This window comes from Melanotaenia boesemani, chromosome 17 (assembly GCF_017639745.1).
Source record: "Melanotaenia boesemani isolate fMelBoe1 chromosome 17, fMelBoe1.pri, whole genome shotgun sequence".
NCBI classification, from domain to species: Eukaryota; Metazoa; Chordata; class Actinopteri; order Atheriniformes; family Melanotaeniidae; genus Melanotaenia; species Melanotaenia boesemani.
Genome location: NC_055698.1, coordinates 31,863,982 through 31,884,462, shown reverse-complemented (window position 1 = coordinate 31,884,462; position 20,481 = coordinate 31,863,982). Strand labels below are relative to the sequence as shown.

The 20,481-nt window shown below is 42.0% G+C and overlaps 1 protein-coding gene across 1 annotated transcript in view; it reads left to right on the top strand.

The window, feature by feature from the left end:
* The window catches only part of nfatc1 (nuclear factor of activated T cells 1), a 66,305-nt gene extending 45,824 nt beyond the window's left edge, over positions 1 to 20,481 (top strand). The window contains exons 9-10 of the mRNA XM_042012551.1: positions 2,213 to 2,800; positions 19,329 to 20,481. Coding sequence (XP_041868485.1) covers positions 2,213 to 2,800; positions 19,329 to 19,384 — 644 coding nt within the window. The 3' untranslated portion in view covers positions 19,385 to 20,481. The remainder of the gene's footprint in view (positions 1 to 2,212; positions 2,801 to 19,328) is intronic.

The window sequence follows — 20,481 nt, the reverse complement described above, 5'->3', positions numbered from 1 at the left end:
ATTTTAGCTGGTATCGATATTTTAGCTTCTTCCACGTCTGTTGTTGCAAATTTGTCACAAACAACTTCTGGTCTTTGTCTGTTTAATTGATTTTATCTGTTTATTTATTGGCTTTTATTCACTCTTAGTTATGTATTTATTTTTATATTATTTGTGAGCTGTGGGTGAATCATGAATACAAGCAGAGTTTCTTCTGCAGGGTGTCTGGACTTAGAGATAGGGTGAGAAGTTCAGTCATCCAGGAGGAGATGAGAGTAGAACTGCTCCTCCTCCACATCCAGAAGAGCCAGGTGGCTCGGGTATCTGGTGAGGACGCCTCCCTGGTGAGGTGTTCCAGCACGAAGGAGACCCCGAGGAAGACCCAGGAGGGGCTACATCTCTCTGCTGGCCTCGGGATCAACCCCGGACAAGCTGGTGAATGTGGCCGGGGAGAGGAAAGTCTGAGCTTCCTGCTGGTGTGACGCTGTATTACACAGTCTTAAGTACAGATGTGCAGATTCTACAAACATCATCATCTTATCTCCTGCACTAAACTTTGTGTATTTTTCTTTCTGTTTTTTAATAGACTTGCATAAAGTGGAATGAAATAATCCTGGTTTATTTAAAAATGTAACCTGAGACAAGGAGCGCTGTAGAAATGGCTGCTCCGTCAGTATGCCTGTTCTGTTTGGATGGGTTGTACTGAAAACATGAATTTCCCTGCAAAGGGATTAATAAAGTATTTTTCATTCATTTCATTCATTCATTAAGAAAATGAAACCCTAAATTTCTGAGCAGGTGCGACAACATCTCATTCAAAAACAGGTTTATTTTTAAGATGAACAGCACCCATTTCCACACTCCGGAAGCTCAGCCGGAGGCTCTCTTGTGGCAAAGCAAACATTTGCGCTTGTGTTTCTTTCTGTGCTCACTGCATCCTCACCAGGCAGGCACACTTCCTGCAAACAGGCCCAAAATAGGGGTGCGTTTGCTATTTTAGTCCTGCGGTTGTGCAGCCATCTCTGCACAGTTCCTCTCTTACAGCTGTTGACAGCCGAGGCTTCGGTGAGGCATGACACATCACTCCTTTCGTCTCTTTATTATTGCCTCTAAAATCTGAAATATCTGGAAAAATAGCAGAAAAACAAGGACTGGAGCAAGAAAACAGCAGCACTAAATGACTAATTTAGCTTTTATATAAAGTAGATAATTTTATAGTCTGGAAAAGCTTTGTTAAAAGAAATCAAAGCAGAGATGAGAATTTATTTAGTTTTAAGCTGCAGCCGATTGATGATGTTAATGTTAAAACTAAAACATTTAAAGCAAGACAAACGTCTGTCTGTTCAGCTTCATTTCTGTTCACTCAAACCCAGATTTACAAGTTCTTAATTGTGTTTAAACTGCAGTTAAACTGAACCATAATTCTGCTGTAATCAGGATTCATTTAGTTTATTTATTGAATTCCTTCTTCTTGTTTGTGGCCTCACAGATAAAATCAGTCCTTGTCAAAGTTTTAGGCTTCACAGTTTTATTTGTTCTACCCAGTTTACATTAAATAAAAAATACTTTATAAATATAAAAGTAAATATGAACAAACTCCATTTTATCTGTAAATTCTGTCTTCACATTGTTTACTTATAAATGTAATTTGTTTTTCCTATTACTACATGTTAGGCTACTCTCAAGCCCTTTTTATAAAAATTGCTTGATGGCAAATAAAGGGAGTTGAACTGATTTCATCGTGAGCTTCGGGATCTCATGTGAAGTTAAATCAGTTATGGCCGCTCTCAGCTTCCATACGAAGACTTTCCACACAGACCATGACATGTTTCAGACTTGGATGTCCTAAAAGGGAAAGGATCTAAATGTGTCGCTTTTTTTCTGGATTTCTCCCCTTTAAGGTGTTTTTTTTTGTAAAACTTAACTGTGAGAAGCCACAGAAATGACTGAGTGGTGTTTGAGTTGAGCAGGATCCAGGTTGAAGAATCGCTGCTCAGTTCAGCCCCAGACTTGACCCTGATCATGATCCAAAGATGGTTTTATTACAGAAACAGTCCTTTTTCTTCCCTTGATGAGTCATGTCTTGGTTTTTTGTAAATCGTTGTTGATATTTTCTGTGGGGTGGGGGAGGGCTCAGGCTGAAACAGACGCTCATTGACGAGTGTTTGTGAACCACTCTTTCAGGAAGTTGAGTTCGTGTTTGCTCACGCAGCTTTTCCTCCTCTCCTCTCAGTCCCGACGATAAAGACGGAGCCTCATGACGACTTTGACGCCCCTCTGCTCTGCGCCCAACATGGCTCCGGCCTGTCCTTGCACCCGAAGCCATTCTACCCCCCACAGGCCATGACGCCCATGATCTCTGACCCCAGGCCCCGTGTCGTGGGCGGAGCTTACCCTGTCAGCCCTCCGAGACTGGCAGCCAAGCCTTCCTCCTCCTCGCCAAGCACCAGCCCCAAGCTGCACAATCTGTCGCCATCCCCCTTTTCCAAGTGCCTTTCAGTCCAACAACCCCCGACCTCCCACGTGTCCATCATCCAGGAGACTCCTGGGTACTACCAGCCCACCAGCCTCTACCCCCCCAGCAGCTCCTCTTCCTCTCCAACCTCTCAGCCCTCCACCCCGACTGACAGCCGCTTCTCTCCAACCCACGGCTTGACGCCGGCCCAGCCGGTCAGCGGTGACACCAGCCCAGGTACCCAGCAGCTCCCCAAGGTGCTGGAGAGGAGGCGGACCTCTCTGCAGGAGGACGGAAGCCCCCCGATGCCAGCTGTCAGCATCAAGCAAGAGCCACAAGAGCTGGACCAGATGTACCTAGACGATGGTGAGAAGAACAGTTTCTGATGTTTTCTAGTGCAAAGAAAAGATTAGAAAGGAGCAGACCCATCTAGACCTCTTATAAAAACCCACTGCTGGTTCAGAATGAGAGAATATACCTGAAGGTCCTGACAGCATTTCTGATTCATTTAAGAAATATTTCAGCGTTTTTGGAAAGCAGCTATTTGCTTCCTGTATTACTGTGTTGTGAAGATGGATTTATGGAAGTCAGCAGTAGTTTATAAATCTTCATGGCCAACACCAGTCTACATAAATGATTCCCAGTTTCTTCTTTGACTAACTTTGTTTAAAAATAGAAACAACTGTTGAATCTGCTGCAGCAACACACTCAGTTAAAGTTGTTCTAGAGTCCAATAAAGACAGAAAAAGTTTCTAGAATATCCAGTAACATGATTCTGGAAGATTCTCCAACCAGTAGCTCAACTGGTAACAGGTAAGGGTGTCAGGATTGGGTATAAAAGCAGCATCCACCAACAGTTTAGGCTGAATCCAATTTCTGCACAACAAATGAAGGAGTATAAAAAATTCCCCAACATACACTGGATAGATCGGCAAAGATGGCGACAGATGGAAGGCAGGACACCCATGAATGTATTTTCAGCATCAATAAGGACATAAAAATTATTTTCCACCTTGTGGCCATTTATTTACACCCCCGTTCATCATAGCGCTGTTACTAACTTATCTCTAACCACTAACCAATAATGTTTATTTATGTGAGCTAGTTTGCTAATGCAGCATATCACTCATTGAAGACAAAAGCACAAATACTGTATGTCCATAGCCCAGGCATTAGAATTAAACAGCTGTAGACGCCATCTTTGTTTGCTGTCATCAATTTGTTACCATTTGGTTGTCATAGATACTTGTCACTTTGTCTAACATAGCAACTAGCGACGACTTATGATGACGTCCAACGGTAAAGTAGAGGTATCTCATTTCCTAGGGGAATGTCTTCATCCCTACCCCTTACTACTTTGTTTTACAAGACAAGGGGGAAAGGGTTAAAAACAGATAAATGGGATTGGACCTTAGCTTTTCTAACAGGAATGGATATTGGCTCACGTCTTTGGTCCAAATTCCCTCAGAGAATCATCAATCAGTGTTTATTTCTACAGCACTATTCATACAATTTTGTAACTTAAAATGCTTTACGTATGTTGAGCAGCTTAAATCTTGGATTTGGCCAGAAATGGACACAGATTCCTCTAGAAAATAAATCAGATTCCTCAGTTCTTTAAAAAGTCTCATTAACCCTTCAAACTCCAACAGATCTCCTTGAGCGCCATCTCTTCTACCATCACCAGCATCTCAGGAGCGGTGGTGTGTAGCTCTGTGGGGTAAACTGTGATGGATAGCTAGTCTTTAGCTGATCAACCAAAGTTTTCCAGCATTTCTATCCCGTCCAGGAGGTTTACAATCCAGCCAGTAAATGTAGTTTTATTCAGAGACTCTATCTGGTAAATCCACAATGATCCATGATAACAGCATTATTTATCACATTTCACCATAAAAACATCACCATCACTACTATGTTGCTAAGAGACCTCTATTTAGACCTGGACATGATGATGAAGCCACTTCCTGTCAGACTTTCCACCAATCAGAGAGCTTAGATTGACGGTAACGTCCAATCAGGAGCAGCCAAAGATCAACCAGTGAGCAGAAAGTTCTATGTGTGTGTGAAAAGGAGAAAAATAATGCTCCTCTATGGCTGGAATAAAGCCAAGAAGACGTTTCTGATGCACGGTGGCGCCACAAAGCAGCTGAGCTGGAGTTGGTTTAGTGAGGATAGCAGGTAAATAGTAGCAGGAATAACTGGAAATGAGGAAAAAGTGGAAACATGGAAATAGTTTCTGTTGTGTGTTTGTTTCAATAACAATATTTTTTCTCCTGAAAGACTTGAGAGAACGATGAGATGAGAAAAGGTTTGGTCACTGTTGATCTGTGTGTTATTTCTACAAAGTTCTGTTAGTAATAAATTCTGTTTTCTTCTTCTGGTCGACCTTTATGCTGCTACATCTATTCATACATTCATTTTACATCATTTTAGCCTCATGATCTGACAGCTGAGGCTGGAAACATCATGTCTGATGCTGACTGGGGTTAAAAGATTCAGCTTATATATGCAGTTTTATTTAAAAATAAAATGAAATAAAAATAAACAGGTGGATCAAAAATAGTAAAAAATTAATTTAAAAAAAGTTGATGAAACCCAATGGAAACATATCTATCCAGCTTTTACTGAGTGTTGCTACAGCAGATTCTATATTTGTTTCTATTTTCTATCAAAGTTGATCAGTTAAGACATGTATATCTTAAATAAAGGTCACACTAATCAATAGTGAAGAAATGCTGAATGGAATCTATTAAAAGACACCTTTAAAAGTTAGTAACTGCATAAATTACATTTTTATGTGCATCCAGGTGCAGGTCCACAACACATTTTAGCCAAAATCCTCATTGTGATAAATGTATGAGTCCCAAACATCATGAAGTTCATTATATTACAGAAATATTTCAGTCCTTTTAGTTTGCTCACCTGGGTGTAAAGCATATCCAGTCAGGATGTGTTTTTTATAGTAGCTACTAATGTAATCGAATTATTGAGAGCAGGTGGTTTAGTATTTAATTTGTTTTGTCCTAAAATTCTGAAAAAATAAAGCACGCCTGCTTGAAGTTCACTGTAAAATATCAACCGTCCAATGACCTCACCGCTGAGGTTCTGTATGGTGCTGGTCTGAAATAAGATAAATAAATTATCTCCATTAGAGTAATAAAAACTAGTCTGTGGCCTTGTGTGAGGTCAGTGAGGGAGAGGAGTTGAAGAGATGAAGAAAGACCAGGCAGCAGAGCTTTGATCCTCCACTGAACCGTCTGGATGGGGAGGGAGACCCTGTTGTTGGTCTAGATCTCAGAGACCTCCACCACCATGATGCATATTCCTGGGTTTGTTTTCTTTGTCAAACTGAAGGAAATTTTACTAAAATGCTCCAAACAAAAATCTTAGCGTTTGATTCAATACACTCAAAAAAGTAGATTTGAGACTTTGAGTATCAGTGTATTTGTGTGTGGGGTGATTTTCAACCTTTGTCATTTATTTATTTAATGTCAAATAGAAAATCATTTCTGGAGTAGAATGGCTAAGAATAGTCTATTCCATTGTTATAAGAATTGTACATTGTACAAAAAAATCCCCCTTAAAGTGCACGCGGGTATTAAAACAGGTTTGCAAATTAGTACGTCTTGTAAATGTGTGCAAGTGATATCTGACTCTAGTTGCTTCAGTTTTACCTGAGGATGTGGAGGATAGTATCTTAGTTTCAGACATTCTTGATTCTCTAAAGCATGTTAGCAGCTAAGGTGTTGCAGCAGATTGCTGGTGTTAAAACTTTATCTGGACATCATCTTCAGTAACTAGTATTTTTGTCCACGTTCGACTTTTTAAATCAAAGTGTCTCCAGGCAACAGATTCATCATCATGATCTACGTCTGCTACGTTCTGTTGCCATTTAGAACAAGTTTTAATTCACATTTAAAGCTCTAAAAGATTTAACTAATGAGGTGCAAATGCAGAGAGGAACATCAACATATCATCAGCATAAAAGTTGGTATTAGAGACATACTGATCAGAATCTAGGATGAACCATATAAACTGCAGTGATCCCAGGATCGAGCCATGTGGAACAGCTTTTGTCTTCTATGATAGCTTGAAAAGATTGTGAAGAGATCTGATCATTTTCAAGTCAACTAATATGCAGATCTACTTTAAGAAGTAGAAGCTGGAGAAGCAGCTGTGTCATAAGCTGTACATGGATCAATAAAAAGGACTGTAATTATGTTTGTGCAAGCCTCAGGTATTTATCTGGATCCCTCTTTGTTATGCATTTTCATACTGTCCCCTGAGCAGTTATGTGTCTCCACATGGAAAGTCTGAGGCATCATGTTTGCCTCTGAGCCGCAGGACTCAAACCTCCACGGCTGCTGAGGCTAAGGGGAATGGAGGAGGCCACACAGCCTTAACATCTGCTGGCTGGAGGTATTTTCATGCTTCTCTTTGGCTCAGATGGAGTCAGGAAGAGGCAGAGAAATACATGTATTATACTTAGCAGCAGGGGGCCTAAAACCTTTGTCAGGGATGAGCTAACGTTAGCTAAACATATGCATTTTGATCTCAAGTCTGAGCCAAAGACTCAAGAAGTGCTTTCTTTATTGCATGTTGTGGCCTTGTTAGCTGTCAGAACATTACATTTAATGGCCAGATGATGTAGACGTTTGTATTTAAAGAGTATATAACCTCTACCATGCAGTTACTTAAGAAATAATCAGCTTTAATTAAATATATTTTACTTCTTTATTTAATATTTGCCATCATGCACATCTGCTTTAGATTATTTATCACCAATCCTTGCAGCTTTGCTTAATATACTGCATGGATAGAAAAAGACAGAAATCCCAGCATGTTGTAATGCAACAGCCCGACAATAAAAACTGACCTCTGCTTCAGTGTTCAGAGCTTCACTTGTTCTTTATTGTTGCAGCTGCTGTTTTTTTTCTCTCACCTGAAATCCAGAGAATGAGGTTTATCCTCAATAACATACAGACATTTTCTAAAGTTTAGTGTCTTTTTTTATATTAGCTTTAAGGCTGACAATATTAAAAGTTAAGTTAAAATCTTGAGAAACCCCCACAGAGCAGAAGGAATAAATCAGTGGAGCACCAGAAATAAAATAACTGTAAAAGAATGAAACATTTTCTGATGCTTTAAACAGAAATATCCAGTGAACATGAATAATGTGACAAAGCTAACAAAAGAAAGATGGGTAAAATTATGTCTAGTGGGAACACATAGCTTGTATCCTCAAATACCAGAAGTAGGTCATTAGCCATTGCTGAAGTGGCTGAATTGGACTATTTTCTTAACAATGTCAAGGAAATCTTGAAGTAGGAGTGTTAAATTTAATCGTTTCTACGATGCATCATGATGCAGACGTGGATGATTCTGCATCGATGTAGCAGCAGAACATAATCGATTATAGTAATGTAATTTATATGTTCTGTCGCTGCTTGCATGTGCAGCTTGATCTAGTTACAGCTCAGCAGATCCGAGGCTGAATCCATTTTGAAGCCTTCACGTGGGAAAGCTGTAAAATTAAGCAAACAAACAGGAAGTCAGTATCTCACTGTAAATACAAATATTGTTATTATTCTTGATTTTCTGGCAATGGAAAAATAAGTTTATTAATACATTTGAAAATAACATAATTGTTTATATGTTGATGTTTGTCAATATCAGGACATTCAGATTGATTTCTGAAAAAAATATAAATAATTCAGATAACTCATACTTATCTGCTTGTATTCGTTGATGAAGAAAATAGCAATGTGCAATGAAGAACACTGAGAATGCAACACATAGTGACACATTATGGTGCATCGTGGGATCAAATCGAATCGTTGACAAGAGAACCGTAATCAGACTGAATCATGGGACCAGCAAAGATGAACAGCCCATTCTGGAAGGTCTGGTGCATTTGTGGGCTGTTCGAACAGCAGCGGAAAACTTGAATTATAGCAATAAGTTAAAGCGAAGGTCACTGACCTTTACTTCATAAAGACTGCTGCTGTCTGTCTGAGGAGGGAGGTGGCTGACACTGCTCGTCTGCTGATGGCAGTGTGTTAAAGTTAGGGAGGAGCACCGGCCAATCAGAGACCAGAGGAGGAATGACATGCCCATATCAATAACTGAGGACCCGTGTAATTAGGACTTACCACCTTAGTAATGGCAACTCACAAGATGGCCGCCAGATTTGTCTATAAGTAATGCTGTAACATGGGAAAATTTGGACTTCCTTCCTTTTTGTATTTGTTGTTTTTATTCCCTGCTGCCCCTGTTTTTTTTTTTTTTTTTTGTTGTTGTTTGTTTTTGTCTTATTGGCTATATCTGTTTAATTACTGTTAACATAAATATCAAATCAGCCAATCACATGGCAGCAGCTCAATGCTGGACATTGTCATACTGGAAACATGCATCACCACCGGCTGACAACACAACACAGACTGTTTTATTCACTCCAAACCAGGAGTGACATTTCAAAACTTTTTATCCTTTTATAAGAAAAGAGGGGGAAACTGCATTAAACCACAGCTCATGTAAAAAGCCCAGATTTCCGTTAACTTAAACGGGAATCTGTTCTTGTCCCCATGCAGGTCTCAGCTGGTGAAAGTGTTCTGCTGAATATCTCTTTCCCTGATCAGTTCCTTTGTATGATGTTGTGATTACAGGCCGGATTGTGTTGGCGCGTTTCAGCCCTTAATGACTCAAACAGTGCTGTCCTGCTAATTGTTTGGGATTTCCTCATTTTTTTGGAGGATTTCCTGGTCAGAGAGCCGGGCTGTATCAGTCAGCGCCAGCTCCATGAGACAGGAAACCCATTCCTGGATTACTTCATGTCAGACCACACCTTCCTGCTGAAGAATACTGTGAAGTAGGATACAAGTTATTTTGAATTACATTAACACTCCTGACTCTGAGTTCTGCTGTGAAACCAGCTTTAACAGAACTGGATATGTTAAAACTTTATTTTTCAGATCTGTAGCTTCATTACTGACCTTGGAAATATTTACAAGTAATTTGATGAGATGATAAAATCTAAAAATCTACAACTCTAATTCCACCAAATGTTGGAACTTTGAGTAAAATGTAAATATCATTATTACAAATCTCATCCAGACATATTTTATCCCCAGTGGAAGATAAACAACATGTCAGATAATGAAACTGAGACATTTTACCATGTGATGAAAAATATGAGCTGACAATTAATCTGATGCAGCAACACATCTGGAAAAAATGGTTCCAGGTTGATGTTCAGTGCGGTTGCTGGATTCCTGCTTCCATGATGCTCCAGATGTTGTGTACTGGTGAAAGGTCTGGACTGCAGGCAGGCCAGTTCAGCAGCCGGACTCTTCTCCTGTGAAGCCATGCTGCTGTGATGGATGCAGGATGTGGTTCAGCTGAAATCTGCAAGGCCTTCCCTGAAAGAGACGTTGTCTGGATGGGAGCAGATGTTCCTCTAAAACCTCCATGTACTTTTCAGCATTGATGGAGCTTCACCGATGTGGAAGCTGCCCACGCCATAGGCACTAATGCAGCCCCATCCCATCAGAGATGCAGCTTTCCACCTGTCCACTGATAACAAGCTGGATGCTCCCTCTCCTCTTTAGTCTGCAGGACACGCCGTCCATGCTTTCCACAAACTAGTTCACATCTTCATCCAGGTTTCCACTTTGCCTCAGACCATTTTAAATGAGCTTTGGTCCAGAGCAGACGGAAGAAGCTGGTTCTGAATCCTGTTCACATCTGGCTTCTTCTCTGCATGATGGAGCTTTAACCTGCATTTGTGGGTTTCAGGGTGAACTGTGTTCACAGACAGTGGTTTCTGGAAGTCTTCCTGAGTCCATGCAGTGGTTTCCAGTAGAGAATCATGTCTGCTTTTAATGCAGAAGATCACCAGCATCCAGCCTTGTCCCATGCACACAGAGATTCCTTCTGATTCTCTGAATCTTCTGATGATATTATACACTGTAGATGGTGGATCTTCAAAGTCTGAGTAATGTTTTTCTGAAATTGTTCCACAGTTTTAGATCCAGTTTGTCTCAGGTTGGTGAACCTCTGTCCATCTTTCCATCTAAAAGACTCTGCCTCTCTGAAATGCTCCTTTTATACCCAGTCATGTTACTGACCTGTTGCCAGTTAACCTGGTTAGTTGTCTAATGCTCACCAGATCACCAGCATCCAGCCTTGTCCCATGCACACAGAGATTCCTCCTGATTCTCTGAATCATCTGATGATATTCCAGTGCCATCAAACTGCAGTGGGATTATTCTTCAGCATTTTTCTACATGTTGCTTTCACACATGATCCTGCAAATCGTCCTGTTCAATGTTAAAAAAGCAAACATGTTACTCTCATAAAACCACCTGGAGCTGTAACAGTGAAAGTGTGTTGAAGTATCTCCGTTTTTCGGCTGCAGCCTCTGAATCAACGTGACCCACAAATGTCACACTGGTGCTTGGTCTAATTTTAGGACTTCGTTGTAAGCTTACTTAGAGATCAATAGATTGAATTTTGTTCTTTTTTTCAATTAGATCCTCCCCATCAAATGTGACAGCACAATGAAAAGTGGGCCATGGCAACAGACACACAAACAGTGGACGCTGTGGCCTCAGTGAGACACACGATAAAGCCGTCCTGGCCGCTGTCCTTTTGTTTTATATCAGAATGAACTCAGTCCAACTCAGTTCTTCATCCTTTTCATTGTTGCATGAAAGTTATTCCAGCACATGTGGAAGAACAGAGTCTGAATGTCATGATTCATCCGTGGTTTGGACAGTTATTTGACAGGTGATGGCACAATGTGGCGCTCTGATGATGTCCTGAATTTACAGCTGAGAAGTCACTGTAGAAACCTCATCATGAGGTCTGAACTGGGCGATTATAACGTCTGCAAAGAGACTGGAAGCCAGATCAGATAGAGGAGAGGAGGTCAGTCAGTTCAGCAGCTTATTTCTGCAGGTTTAAGTGGATCTTCTGGAAACACTGGTGTCACTTTCACCTGGTGAAGTATGTTAAAAATCCTCTTTCCTCATTACGATGCAGAAAAACAACATTCTGATTTAAATGAACCTTGAAACCAAATTCTGAAAGTTTAAGGTTCATCACTGCAAAAAATCTTAGATCAAGGTCATATATGCTCATTATTTCTCACTAACCAGTTTTTACGTCAGAATATTTCACTTATTTTAAGTGTTTTTGTCCTTACTTATCTTGATAAGAGAGACTTGTTACTGAGCTTTTATTACCTGTTCTGAGTTTATTTTTGAAATGACAATTAAACGTGTAAAACGTGAAAAAATGCTTTTTCAAAGTAGTAATTTTTCATTTCAAGCAAGACATGAAACGAAAAGTGTGAATGTGACAGAAGGTTGATTTAAAGCATCTGTACATAGGAATGAGGTCTGGACTCTGACAGGACCACTCTGAGACCTCCACCCCCTCCTACCTGTCTGGTTCCTGCAGTCAGGATGAGGTCTGGACTCTGACCGTACCACTCTGAGACCTCCACCCCCTCCTACCTGTCTGGTTCCTGCAGTTGGGTTGAGGTCTGGACTCTGATCAGACCACTCTGAGACCTCCACCCCCTCCTACCTGTCTGGTTCCTGCAGTCGGGTTGAGGTCTGGACTCTGACCGGACCACTCTGAGACCTCCGCCCCCTCCTACCTGTCTGGTTCCTGCAGTCGGGTTGAGGTCTGGACTCTGACCGGACCACTCTGAGACCTCCACCCCCTCCTACCTGTCCGGTTCCTGCAGTCAGGATGAGGTCTGGACTGGTGTAGATCTGCTGCTGTGCGTTAGCCGCTGGACTGACGCATTTCTGACTCTGGTAAACTTTGGTTCTTAGAGGAGTTCATGGTCCAACCACAGCTACGTTTACATGGACCAATATTTTATCTACCCGACTGAAATCAATCTGATGAGATGCCTGCTGACATGTTTACATGGACGCTGGATAAAGTTGAGATGAAATAATAACCCTTCCAGACGAATGTTGCTTCTCTAAGCTTGTTGCTGATGTCTTTCCTCCTTGGCATTGTTGCCAAGTAGACGCACAGATTCTGCCTTTTAGTTTCTGTTTAGTGAATAATGACACACTGGCTTACCTCATTTTAATACCTGATAAGGACCAGATCTTTTTATCTGATACAAAAAACCTTTTGGTTTCTTTTTCACAATTACATGCAAACTCTCAGGTTTCAAATGTGTTTGCATCTAATTTTTCTTCTTCCAGATTGTTTCTCAACCTCCCCTGGGAGATGATGACACTTTGTTTTTCAGCCTTCATACATTTTTACTCTTCTGTAGAATTCCTGCAAGACTCGTACAACCCATCATCGTTTTTTTTATTATGTCGGGAAGCTGTATTTTCTGGGAGCAAGTGTCTGTGTCACTGCTGGGTCACCAGAGGAGGGGCTACCCTACAGCCTGACATAAAAATAGATGTTTTTAATGAAAACAAGAAGAAAAAAAAAAGACTTGGGATTCCAAGTTTTGTTTTCCAGCATCGTCTCGGTCAGTCAGAGGAAATTTCTCTCTCGGTCTGGCTTGGTTTCATCCAGACGGCTCCAGCCGAGTCCTCCCCAAACCTCTCATGAAAGGCCCCACAGGCTGATTAAAGTGAGATGAGCCGTTCAGCTAAATGAGTTCATCGATAACAGCAGGATTTCAGCCGTACTTACGTGAGCACTTCAGCTTCAGCCAGGCTACGTGGATCACCTCACACCATCACTACAGAGCCAAGAAAAACAGATAAACAAGTGCCCCTGGAACCTGCACAGACAGCAGGAGGTTGCATCATCTCTCTTGATAAAATATATCAGGGGATTTTACATATAAACTCCTTCTATTAGTATGACTCAAAGGAAATAAGATCTCTGAGGAAAGAACCTCAAAGCTGAGCTGCTGCATATTTATTAATTAACAGCTAGAAAATCAACCTTCAGCCCCGTTTTACGCTCAGGGTTTTGGTTTGGTTTGCTTCTTTTCTGCTGCCTCCAGCTGTTTTCAGTCAAAAATATCTGTAGATTATCTGCTAACAGTGTCAGAGACGAGCTGGTAAACAGGAAACAGATGAAAAGCGGGTTTGGACGGTTCTGACTTGCTTGGAGCTGTAATTGTTATTGGATTTAGGTTTGAAGCTGTGATTGTTGTGGATGTGAAGTGGAAGTCAGCAACAAGCCGGCCTGACTGAACTTCCTGTGGGGAATAGCGAGGTTAGAGTGCAGCCATTAACCCGAATCAGCTGTCAATAAATCGGAACGCTGTTAATGCTCTAATGTTCTCCTGATTTCATGTGTCCACGTAAATGTGTCTGAACATGACTGAAAAAACAGAAATAACTTAAATAGTTTCAACCCAGGCAATAAAAGCTGTTAATAAGGAGGACCAAAAGTGCCAAAATTAGAAATAAATACACAAAATGAAATACCAATAAATTAAAAAAAAATATTTTAAAAATGTTTTTACTGTTTCAATTTAATTTTAACTTTTTTTTTTTCCCTAAAAAAATCTGATTTTTTTAAATACTTGGTGGGAACAAAAAGCGTTTTTATCTGACAAAAAAATACCACTTTATTTATAAAGCACTTTTAAAACAACAGTAGTGTCGGAAAGTCTATTATGTTCCAAGCTATTTAATTGTGAAGCTGGCATGTTACTGGCGTTACTTCCTTTTTCCGGTGTGTATCCTTACTGAGACCGACATCGCAAGCTACTAGACGGTCACCCACCGTGTGCGTACATGAATCAGAAGTAAGGTTTAACGTATATTATTATGATAATATTGTCCCGAATGTGTGTAGGCATTGTATCAGCGAACTGTCTACTTAATTTGTTGTTTATTTAGTTTGTGTGCCTAGCCGCATTGTATGCAATCCCTTCCCTACGAAGCAATGTAGTGTAATTTGCGGCCATGGTTCATGTGTCCTCCACGTGTTGAGCTCCTGCAGTGCAATTGCAGGCTGCACCCACTAGATGGAGCCAGAGATAGCTAAATTGATCTGACCCCGCCAACTTGTGTTATTGATCCTTTGACTGGATATGGTTAATTCAGGGTTCAGCTGATATATTGGGGCTAAGTTACAATATTACCAGTCAGAATATGTATAGCATTATTTGCTATGCAAGTTCATACAATTGTACAGTAATATTAATATTATTTGTACTTTGTTTCTTTCACAGACCACAAACACACACACGCCTAACACACACGTTTACTGCACTCATCCACCCACAAATAAACACAAACATCCTGTTACCCAACTACAATAAAGAAGTTCAAGGAGCTGTCTTCTCTGTACCCTCCTCTCTGACCAGAGCTCTGTCAAAAGGGAATTATCAACCCAGCATCATACACATCCACTTCAGAGTGTCCCACCCTATCACATGTTCCCTCGAGCTGGATGATAACTTTTTTGGAGACAATATGGAGTCAGAACAACCATCTGCAGATGCAGTAGTGATTCCTAGACCCCAGCGGGAGAGACCAGTATACCTTGAAGACTTTGACGTTGGATACCTACCAGGAGTCCCAGTACCTCCACCCACAAGAGTTGAGGGACTCAAAGCAACAGCTCCAGCCTTTGGCACCACAGCCCCACATCCGCTCTTACTGCTACCCCCTATGAGAGCACGGTCAAGCCGATCCTCCCGCCATAGCAGGCAGAGTACTCAAGCTAGTACTGACTCACATGTCCGGAAATCCATAGCCGAGGGGTTATCCGAACTGCAGAGTGCCATGCTGGAGGAACAGGTAAAGCGTATGGAACTAGCAGAGCCACAGAGGCAGATTGTGGAACAGACGCTAGTGGATGAGCAGTGCAGTCTGCTAGACAAAGAAGCAAGAGATGCCCTTAATGAGAAGGAGGAGCTTCTCAGAGAACTAGAGACGTCAGAGATGGCAGAGACGTCGGCTGGAGGAGAAAGCTGAGATGGCGTATGAGTAAAGAGGCTATAGCCAGACATCAGGTGCTGCAACCACGACTGAAAGAGAAGGAGATGGAATTGACACAAGCAGCTCTTATCGTATCTTTTCTGAAGGAAGAGAGAATTGAGAGTTTCCCTTTCTCCAGGCCCCTCAGTGAATGTGAGTACAACCCAAGGCGCTCAGCTACAGACCAGCCTTCATCGCCTCATTCACAAGGAGTATCCGGACCATGCCAGTCTACTCCATCAATCCCTGCTCCACCACCAGTGTCCACAGGAGCCATTAATCCGCCTGTGTCAATTAATCTCTCACCAGTACAAGTCCAGACTGCTCCACAAGTTTGAGGACTCAGCCCAGCTCCACAGCCTCATCCAAGACAAGGTGTGGGTGCCCCTGCAGCAGCCATACAACAATCTAAGGCCCCACTTAGTCAACCACAGATGTCTTACAGACAAGCTAAGACCCAGCATGTGCCTCCGGCTTTCCCACCTCAACAGCCAGCGCCACAGGCTAACAATACACTGCCTTATTCATACATCGCTATGCCACCTTTGCCACAAGTGAATATGCCACTGCCGAGTGACAGGGCAGCTCCAGGGACGGACCTCATGAAGCTCCTGGTTGTTACTTTATATGGCCTTCCTAGACCTGCTCTACCTCATTTCACCTCGGGAAAAGAGTTAAATTTTGCCTTACTCAAGATGGCTTTGGATAATCTACTCAACACACATGCCCACCTCAGAGCAGTACAAATATCAAGTCCTCCTTGACCCCTTGAAGTTGCGTAGTGCTAACAAACTAGTCCAAGCTTACATGCACGACCCTAAGCTGTACACTGCTGCCCTCCAGGCCCTCCAAGATAAATATGGACAACCGTGTCAGCTTGTGCAGGGTGAGCTGGGTGCCATCTTAAACTCACCCCCCGTAAGACCTGGGGATCCAGAGGCATTTGACAACTTCACCCTATCCGTACAGGGTCTAGTGGGCATGCTCTGCTCTCTCGAGGGAGAGAACGGATACGAACTGCGATGTGGATCCCATGTGGACAGGCTGCTTAGCAAACTGCCTGCCAACTATCGTTATGGGTTTGTGGAATACAGCATAAACCAAGGCATTCTAAGGACGGGTACTGATCAGACCTTTACGCTCATCGACTTCTCTGCCTGGCTTCAGTTAAAGTCGCAGGCAAAGCGTATTTCATCCAGAGCAGCCCTCATGTTCCAAGACCAACATAAGCCAGTTAAGAGTCAAAGGAAACCACAGGCTCATTCATCCAATGTGTTTTTTAACACAGAAAGCCACACTAAACCTCACTCGGGGAAAACCTTGCAGACTCTTGGCCATTGCTACAGTGGGAAGACGCCCAGGAAACAGATGAGGATGAACTTCGAAAGACCGTGTTCTGTGGAGCCACCACTTGCTGCCCAATCTTGACACCTGCATCTGACAACTGGGACAGTCTCCTCAAGGCCACCCATGAGAGCCTTCATGGGGCGGCTAACAACCAGAACAGTCCAACGATGACAGCAGCCGAAACCCAAGCGGCAGAGCTACATATTATCAGACAATCCCAAAAAGAATCCTTCCCTGAGGAGGTGCAATCTCTCGCTGCTGGTAAGTCCATCCCAAGGCAGAGTCGCCTGCTTATGCTGGCTCCGGAGTATGACGAAACCGTTGTTCTGGTAAGAGTGGGAGGTAGACTACGCAGAGCAGAAGATCTCGACCCAGATGCAATGCATCCTATCATCCTTGATCCTACACATCAAGTTACGAAGTTGCTTATTAAGAAGTATGACAATGAACTGCTACATCCTGGTCCTGAACGAGTCTTCGCGGAAATAAGGGGAAGATATTGGATCATCCGGGGACGAGAGTCCATAAAGCGTCACCAGCGCAGTTGTATCGAATGTCAGAAGTGGCGTGCAACTCCAGTAGCCCCACAGATGGCAGATCTTCCCCCCAGCAGACTTCGTTTGTACAAGCCGCCCTTTTGGTTGACTGGGGTCGACTGCTTCGGCCCTTACAATGTCAAGATGGGCCAGCGCACGGAAACGCGGTGGAGTCTGATTTTCAAGTGCATGACAACAAGCTGTGTGCACCTCGACCTACTGGAAAACATAGACACTGATGCCTTCCTGATCGCCCTCCGTCGCTTCATTGCCCACCATGGCAAGCCATTTGAAATCCTGGCTGATAGGGGGACAAATTTTAGAGGTGGAGCTGCTGAACTACAGGCCAGCTTTATTGCTCTGGAAGCCCCTCTCCAAGAACAGCTGGCAGGACAGAAGATTGAGTTCCATTTCAACCCTCCTGGGTCACCACACTTTGGAGGAACGTGGGAACGTGAGATTAAGTCTATTAAGAAAGCTCTCTAAGTTGTCCTCCAAGACCACACAGTTCCCAAACCCGTGCTGCAGACTTTGTTGATTGAGGTAGAGGGAATATTTAATGCTAAGCCGCTCGGGTACGTCTCCTACGACGCTGCATACCCAGATCCTGTCACACCAAATCTACTGCCGATGGGACGCCACGATGCATCACTCCCGCAAGCCATCTTTGCCTCCAGTGACCTTCTTAGCAGGAGACGGTGGCAGCACAGCCAGATCCTGGCAGACCACTTCTGGTCCAACTGGTCCTCAAAGGTTCAAATTCATGCTAAATTTGGGGGCGGCTGTGTCGGAAAGTCTATTATGTTCCAAGCTATTTTATTATGAAGCTTGCATGTTACTGCCGTTACTTCCTTTTTCCGGTGTGTATCCTTACTGAGACTGACACCGCAAGCTACTAGACGGTCACCCACCGTGTGCGTACATGAATCAGAAGTAAGGTTTAACGTATATTATTATGCTAATATTGTCCCGAATGTGTGTAGGCATTGTATCAGCGAACTGTCTACTTAATTTGTTGTTTATTTAGTTTGTGTGCCTAGACGCATTGTATGCAATCCCTTCCCTACGAAGCAATGTAGCGTAATTTGAGGCCGCGGTTCATGTGTCCTCCACGTGTTGAGCACCTGCAGTTGCTATGCAAGTTCGTACAATTGTACAGTAACATTAATATTATTTGTACTTTGTTTCTTTCACAGACCACACACACACACCTAACACACACGTTTACTGCACTCATCCACCCACAAATAAACACAAACATCCTGTTACCCAACTACAAGAAAGAAGTTCAAGGAGCTGTCTTCTCTGTGCCCTCCTCTCTGACCAGAGCTCTGTCGAAAGGGAATTATCAACCCAGCATCATACACATCCACTTCAGAGTGTCCCACTTTATCACAAGTAGAGAAAAAAGTTCTGCACAGTAAAATAAATAAACAAATAAAAAGTATTAAAAATAAAAGATTTAAAATGGCATCCTGCAGTTGTTTTACCTGGAAAAAAATATATAAATAACCAAAATGTCCTGACATAACAACAGATAACCAGGTGAGAAAAAGAGAAAATATAAATAAACAAACACATTTGGGTTTTTTTTTTGGTGGTGGTATGAGTGGAGTTTATTTGTTTGCCAGGTAATCTTGACTATAAAAGGTCAGGTTATCTAAAAATTACAGTTTTAAATGTTATCAGTATTAATTATTTAAAACAATTATTTAAAAAAATATTCCTGACAAACAGACTTCTCTTGTACGCTGACAGAAAAGATGATTTACCTTTCACAGCATAGAGGGAATGAAATACATATACACAAGGAAATATAACTAAAAAGACAAGAAATATTGGTAAAAGGGGAAAAAAAAACACCTTTTGGTGAGAGGAAATGATCCCAAGCTAATAAATTTAAAAGTTTGAATATTAAAAATCAAAGAACTTAAAATGAGATTAGTAAACATTAAATACTGGCTATGAGGTTAAGTTTAGGAAAATGCTGTGTCCTCAGATTTTCCTGAATCCTGTTTTTCTCTGCAGAGCATCAAAAAAACGTAATGTTCACACATTTTTCTCTTTTCTCTTTTTCAGTCAATGAAATCATCAGGAACGACCTGTCGAGCATCTCCGTCCACAGCCATGCATAGCCCGCCCCCTCCTCTCCACCCTGCCAACAACATGGATGCAACAGCAGGAAGTCAAGAAGGGAAGCGGCTTTGACACGATTCTTCCTGCATGCTTGGACTGCAGCATGCAGAAAGGAGAAAGGCGGAGATGACCAGGGTCCAACGCGTGCCTTGTGCTTCACATTCATATAAATACTGCCTTTATGTAGAAATGATCCCAGGAGTAGATCCCATGGCAGACATGTGGACTGTAGCAACCCCAACCCCCTCAGAGAAGGACCAACGTTGTCTTTTTGCAGCAGTTTGTAAATGAGTTGGTGTTATTTGTATATACAGTATGTGCAGCGTTTCAGTCATATCTGGCTTTTCAGAAAGAAAAGTGCCTTTTTAACTGGAAACTTACCTGAGTTATGCTTAATGTCTTCATACTCAGCATTTAAAATGAAGTACTTTTTTTATGTCATGAAGACAACACTTATTTAAAGTTTAAACACCAAAATGTTGCCGTTCAAACCAAAGAAACAACAAAAAGTCCTGAATGCACTCAAACAGAATCAGTTCAAGATTTTTACCTGTTTTTTTACAGCACAATTATGGTTTGGAGAAGTTAATTTAGACATGTTTCTGTATATATATATCACATATTCTGTATATAATAGATGGATTAATACACCATGATGGATTAGAGTTAGCTGTTAGTTTGCAAACTCATGTTTTGAACCCTGAAATTCTGCGATTTGGCCGGCATCATGTGCATATGTAGATTTGATACAATGCACTGCTGTTGGGTGACGGCTTGTCCGTCACAGATCTGCCCCTTATTCATGCTTTAATCTGGTGTCATCAGTACTGCTTTTAAGTTCCGATCCACCTTTTATTCTGAATATTTCCAGGAAAATAATATAGATGCAGCTGATGTGGAACAACCCAAGTCGGTCCAGTTCTAAAAAACTTAAAGTGAATTTTTTTATTCTTCATCTCAGTCTGAACCCTCTTAGAGAAGCTTTCTATCATGTCTTTCAGTAGTCCGGGTTCTGGAGAGGATCCGCTCCTCCATCAGACCTGCTGAGGTCCGGGTTCTGGGGAGGATCCGCCCCTCCATCAGACCTGTTGAGGTC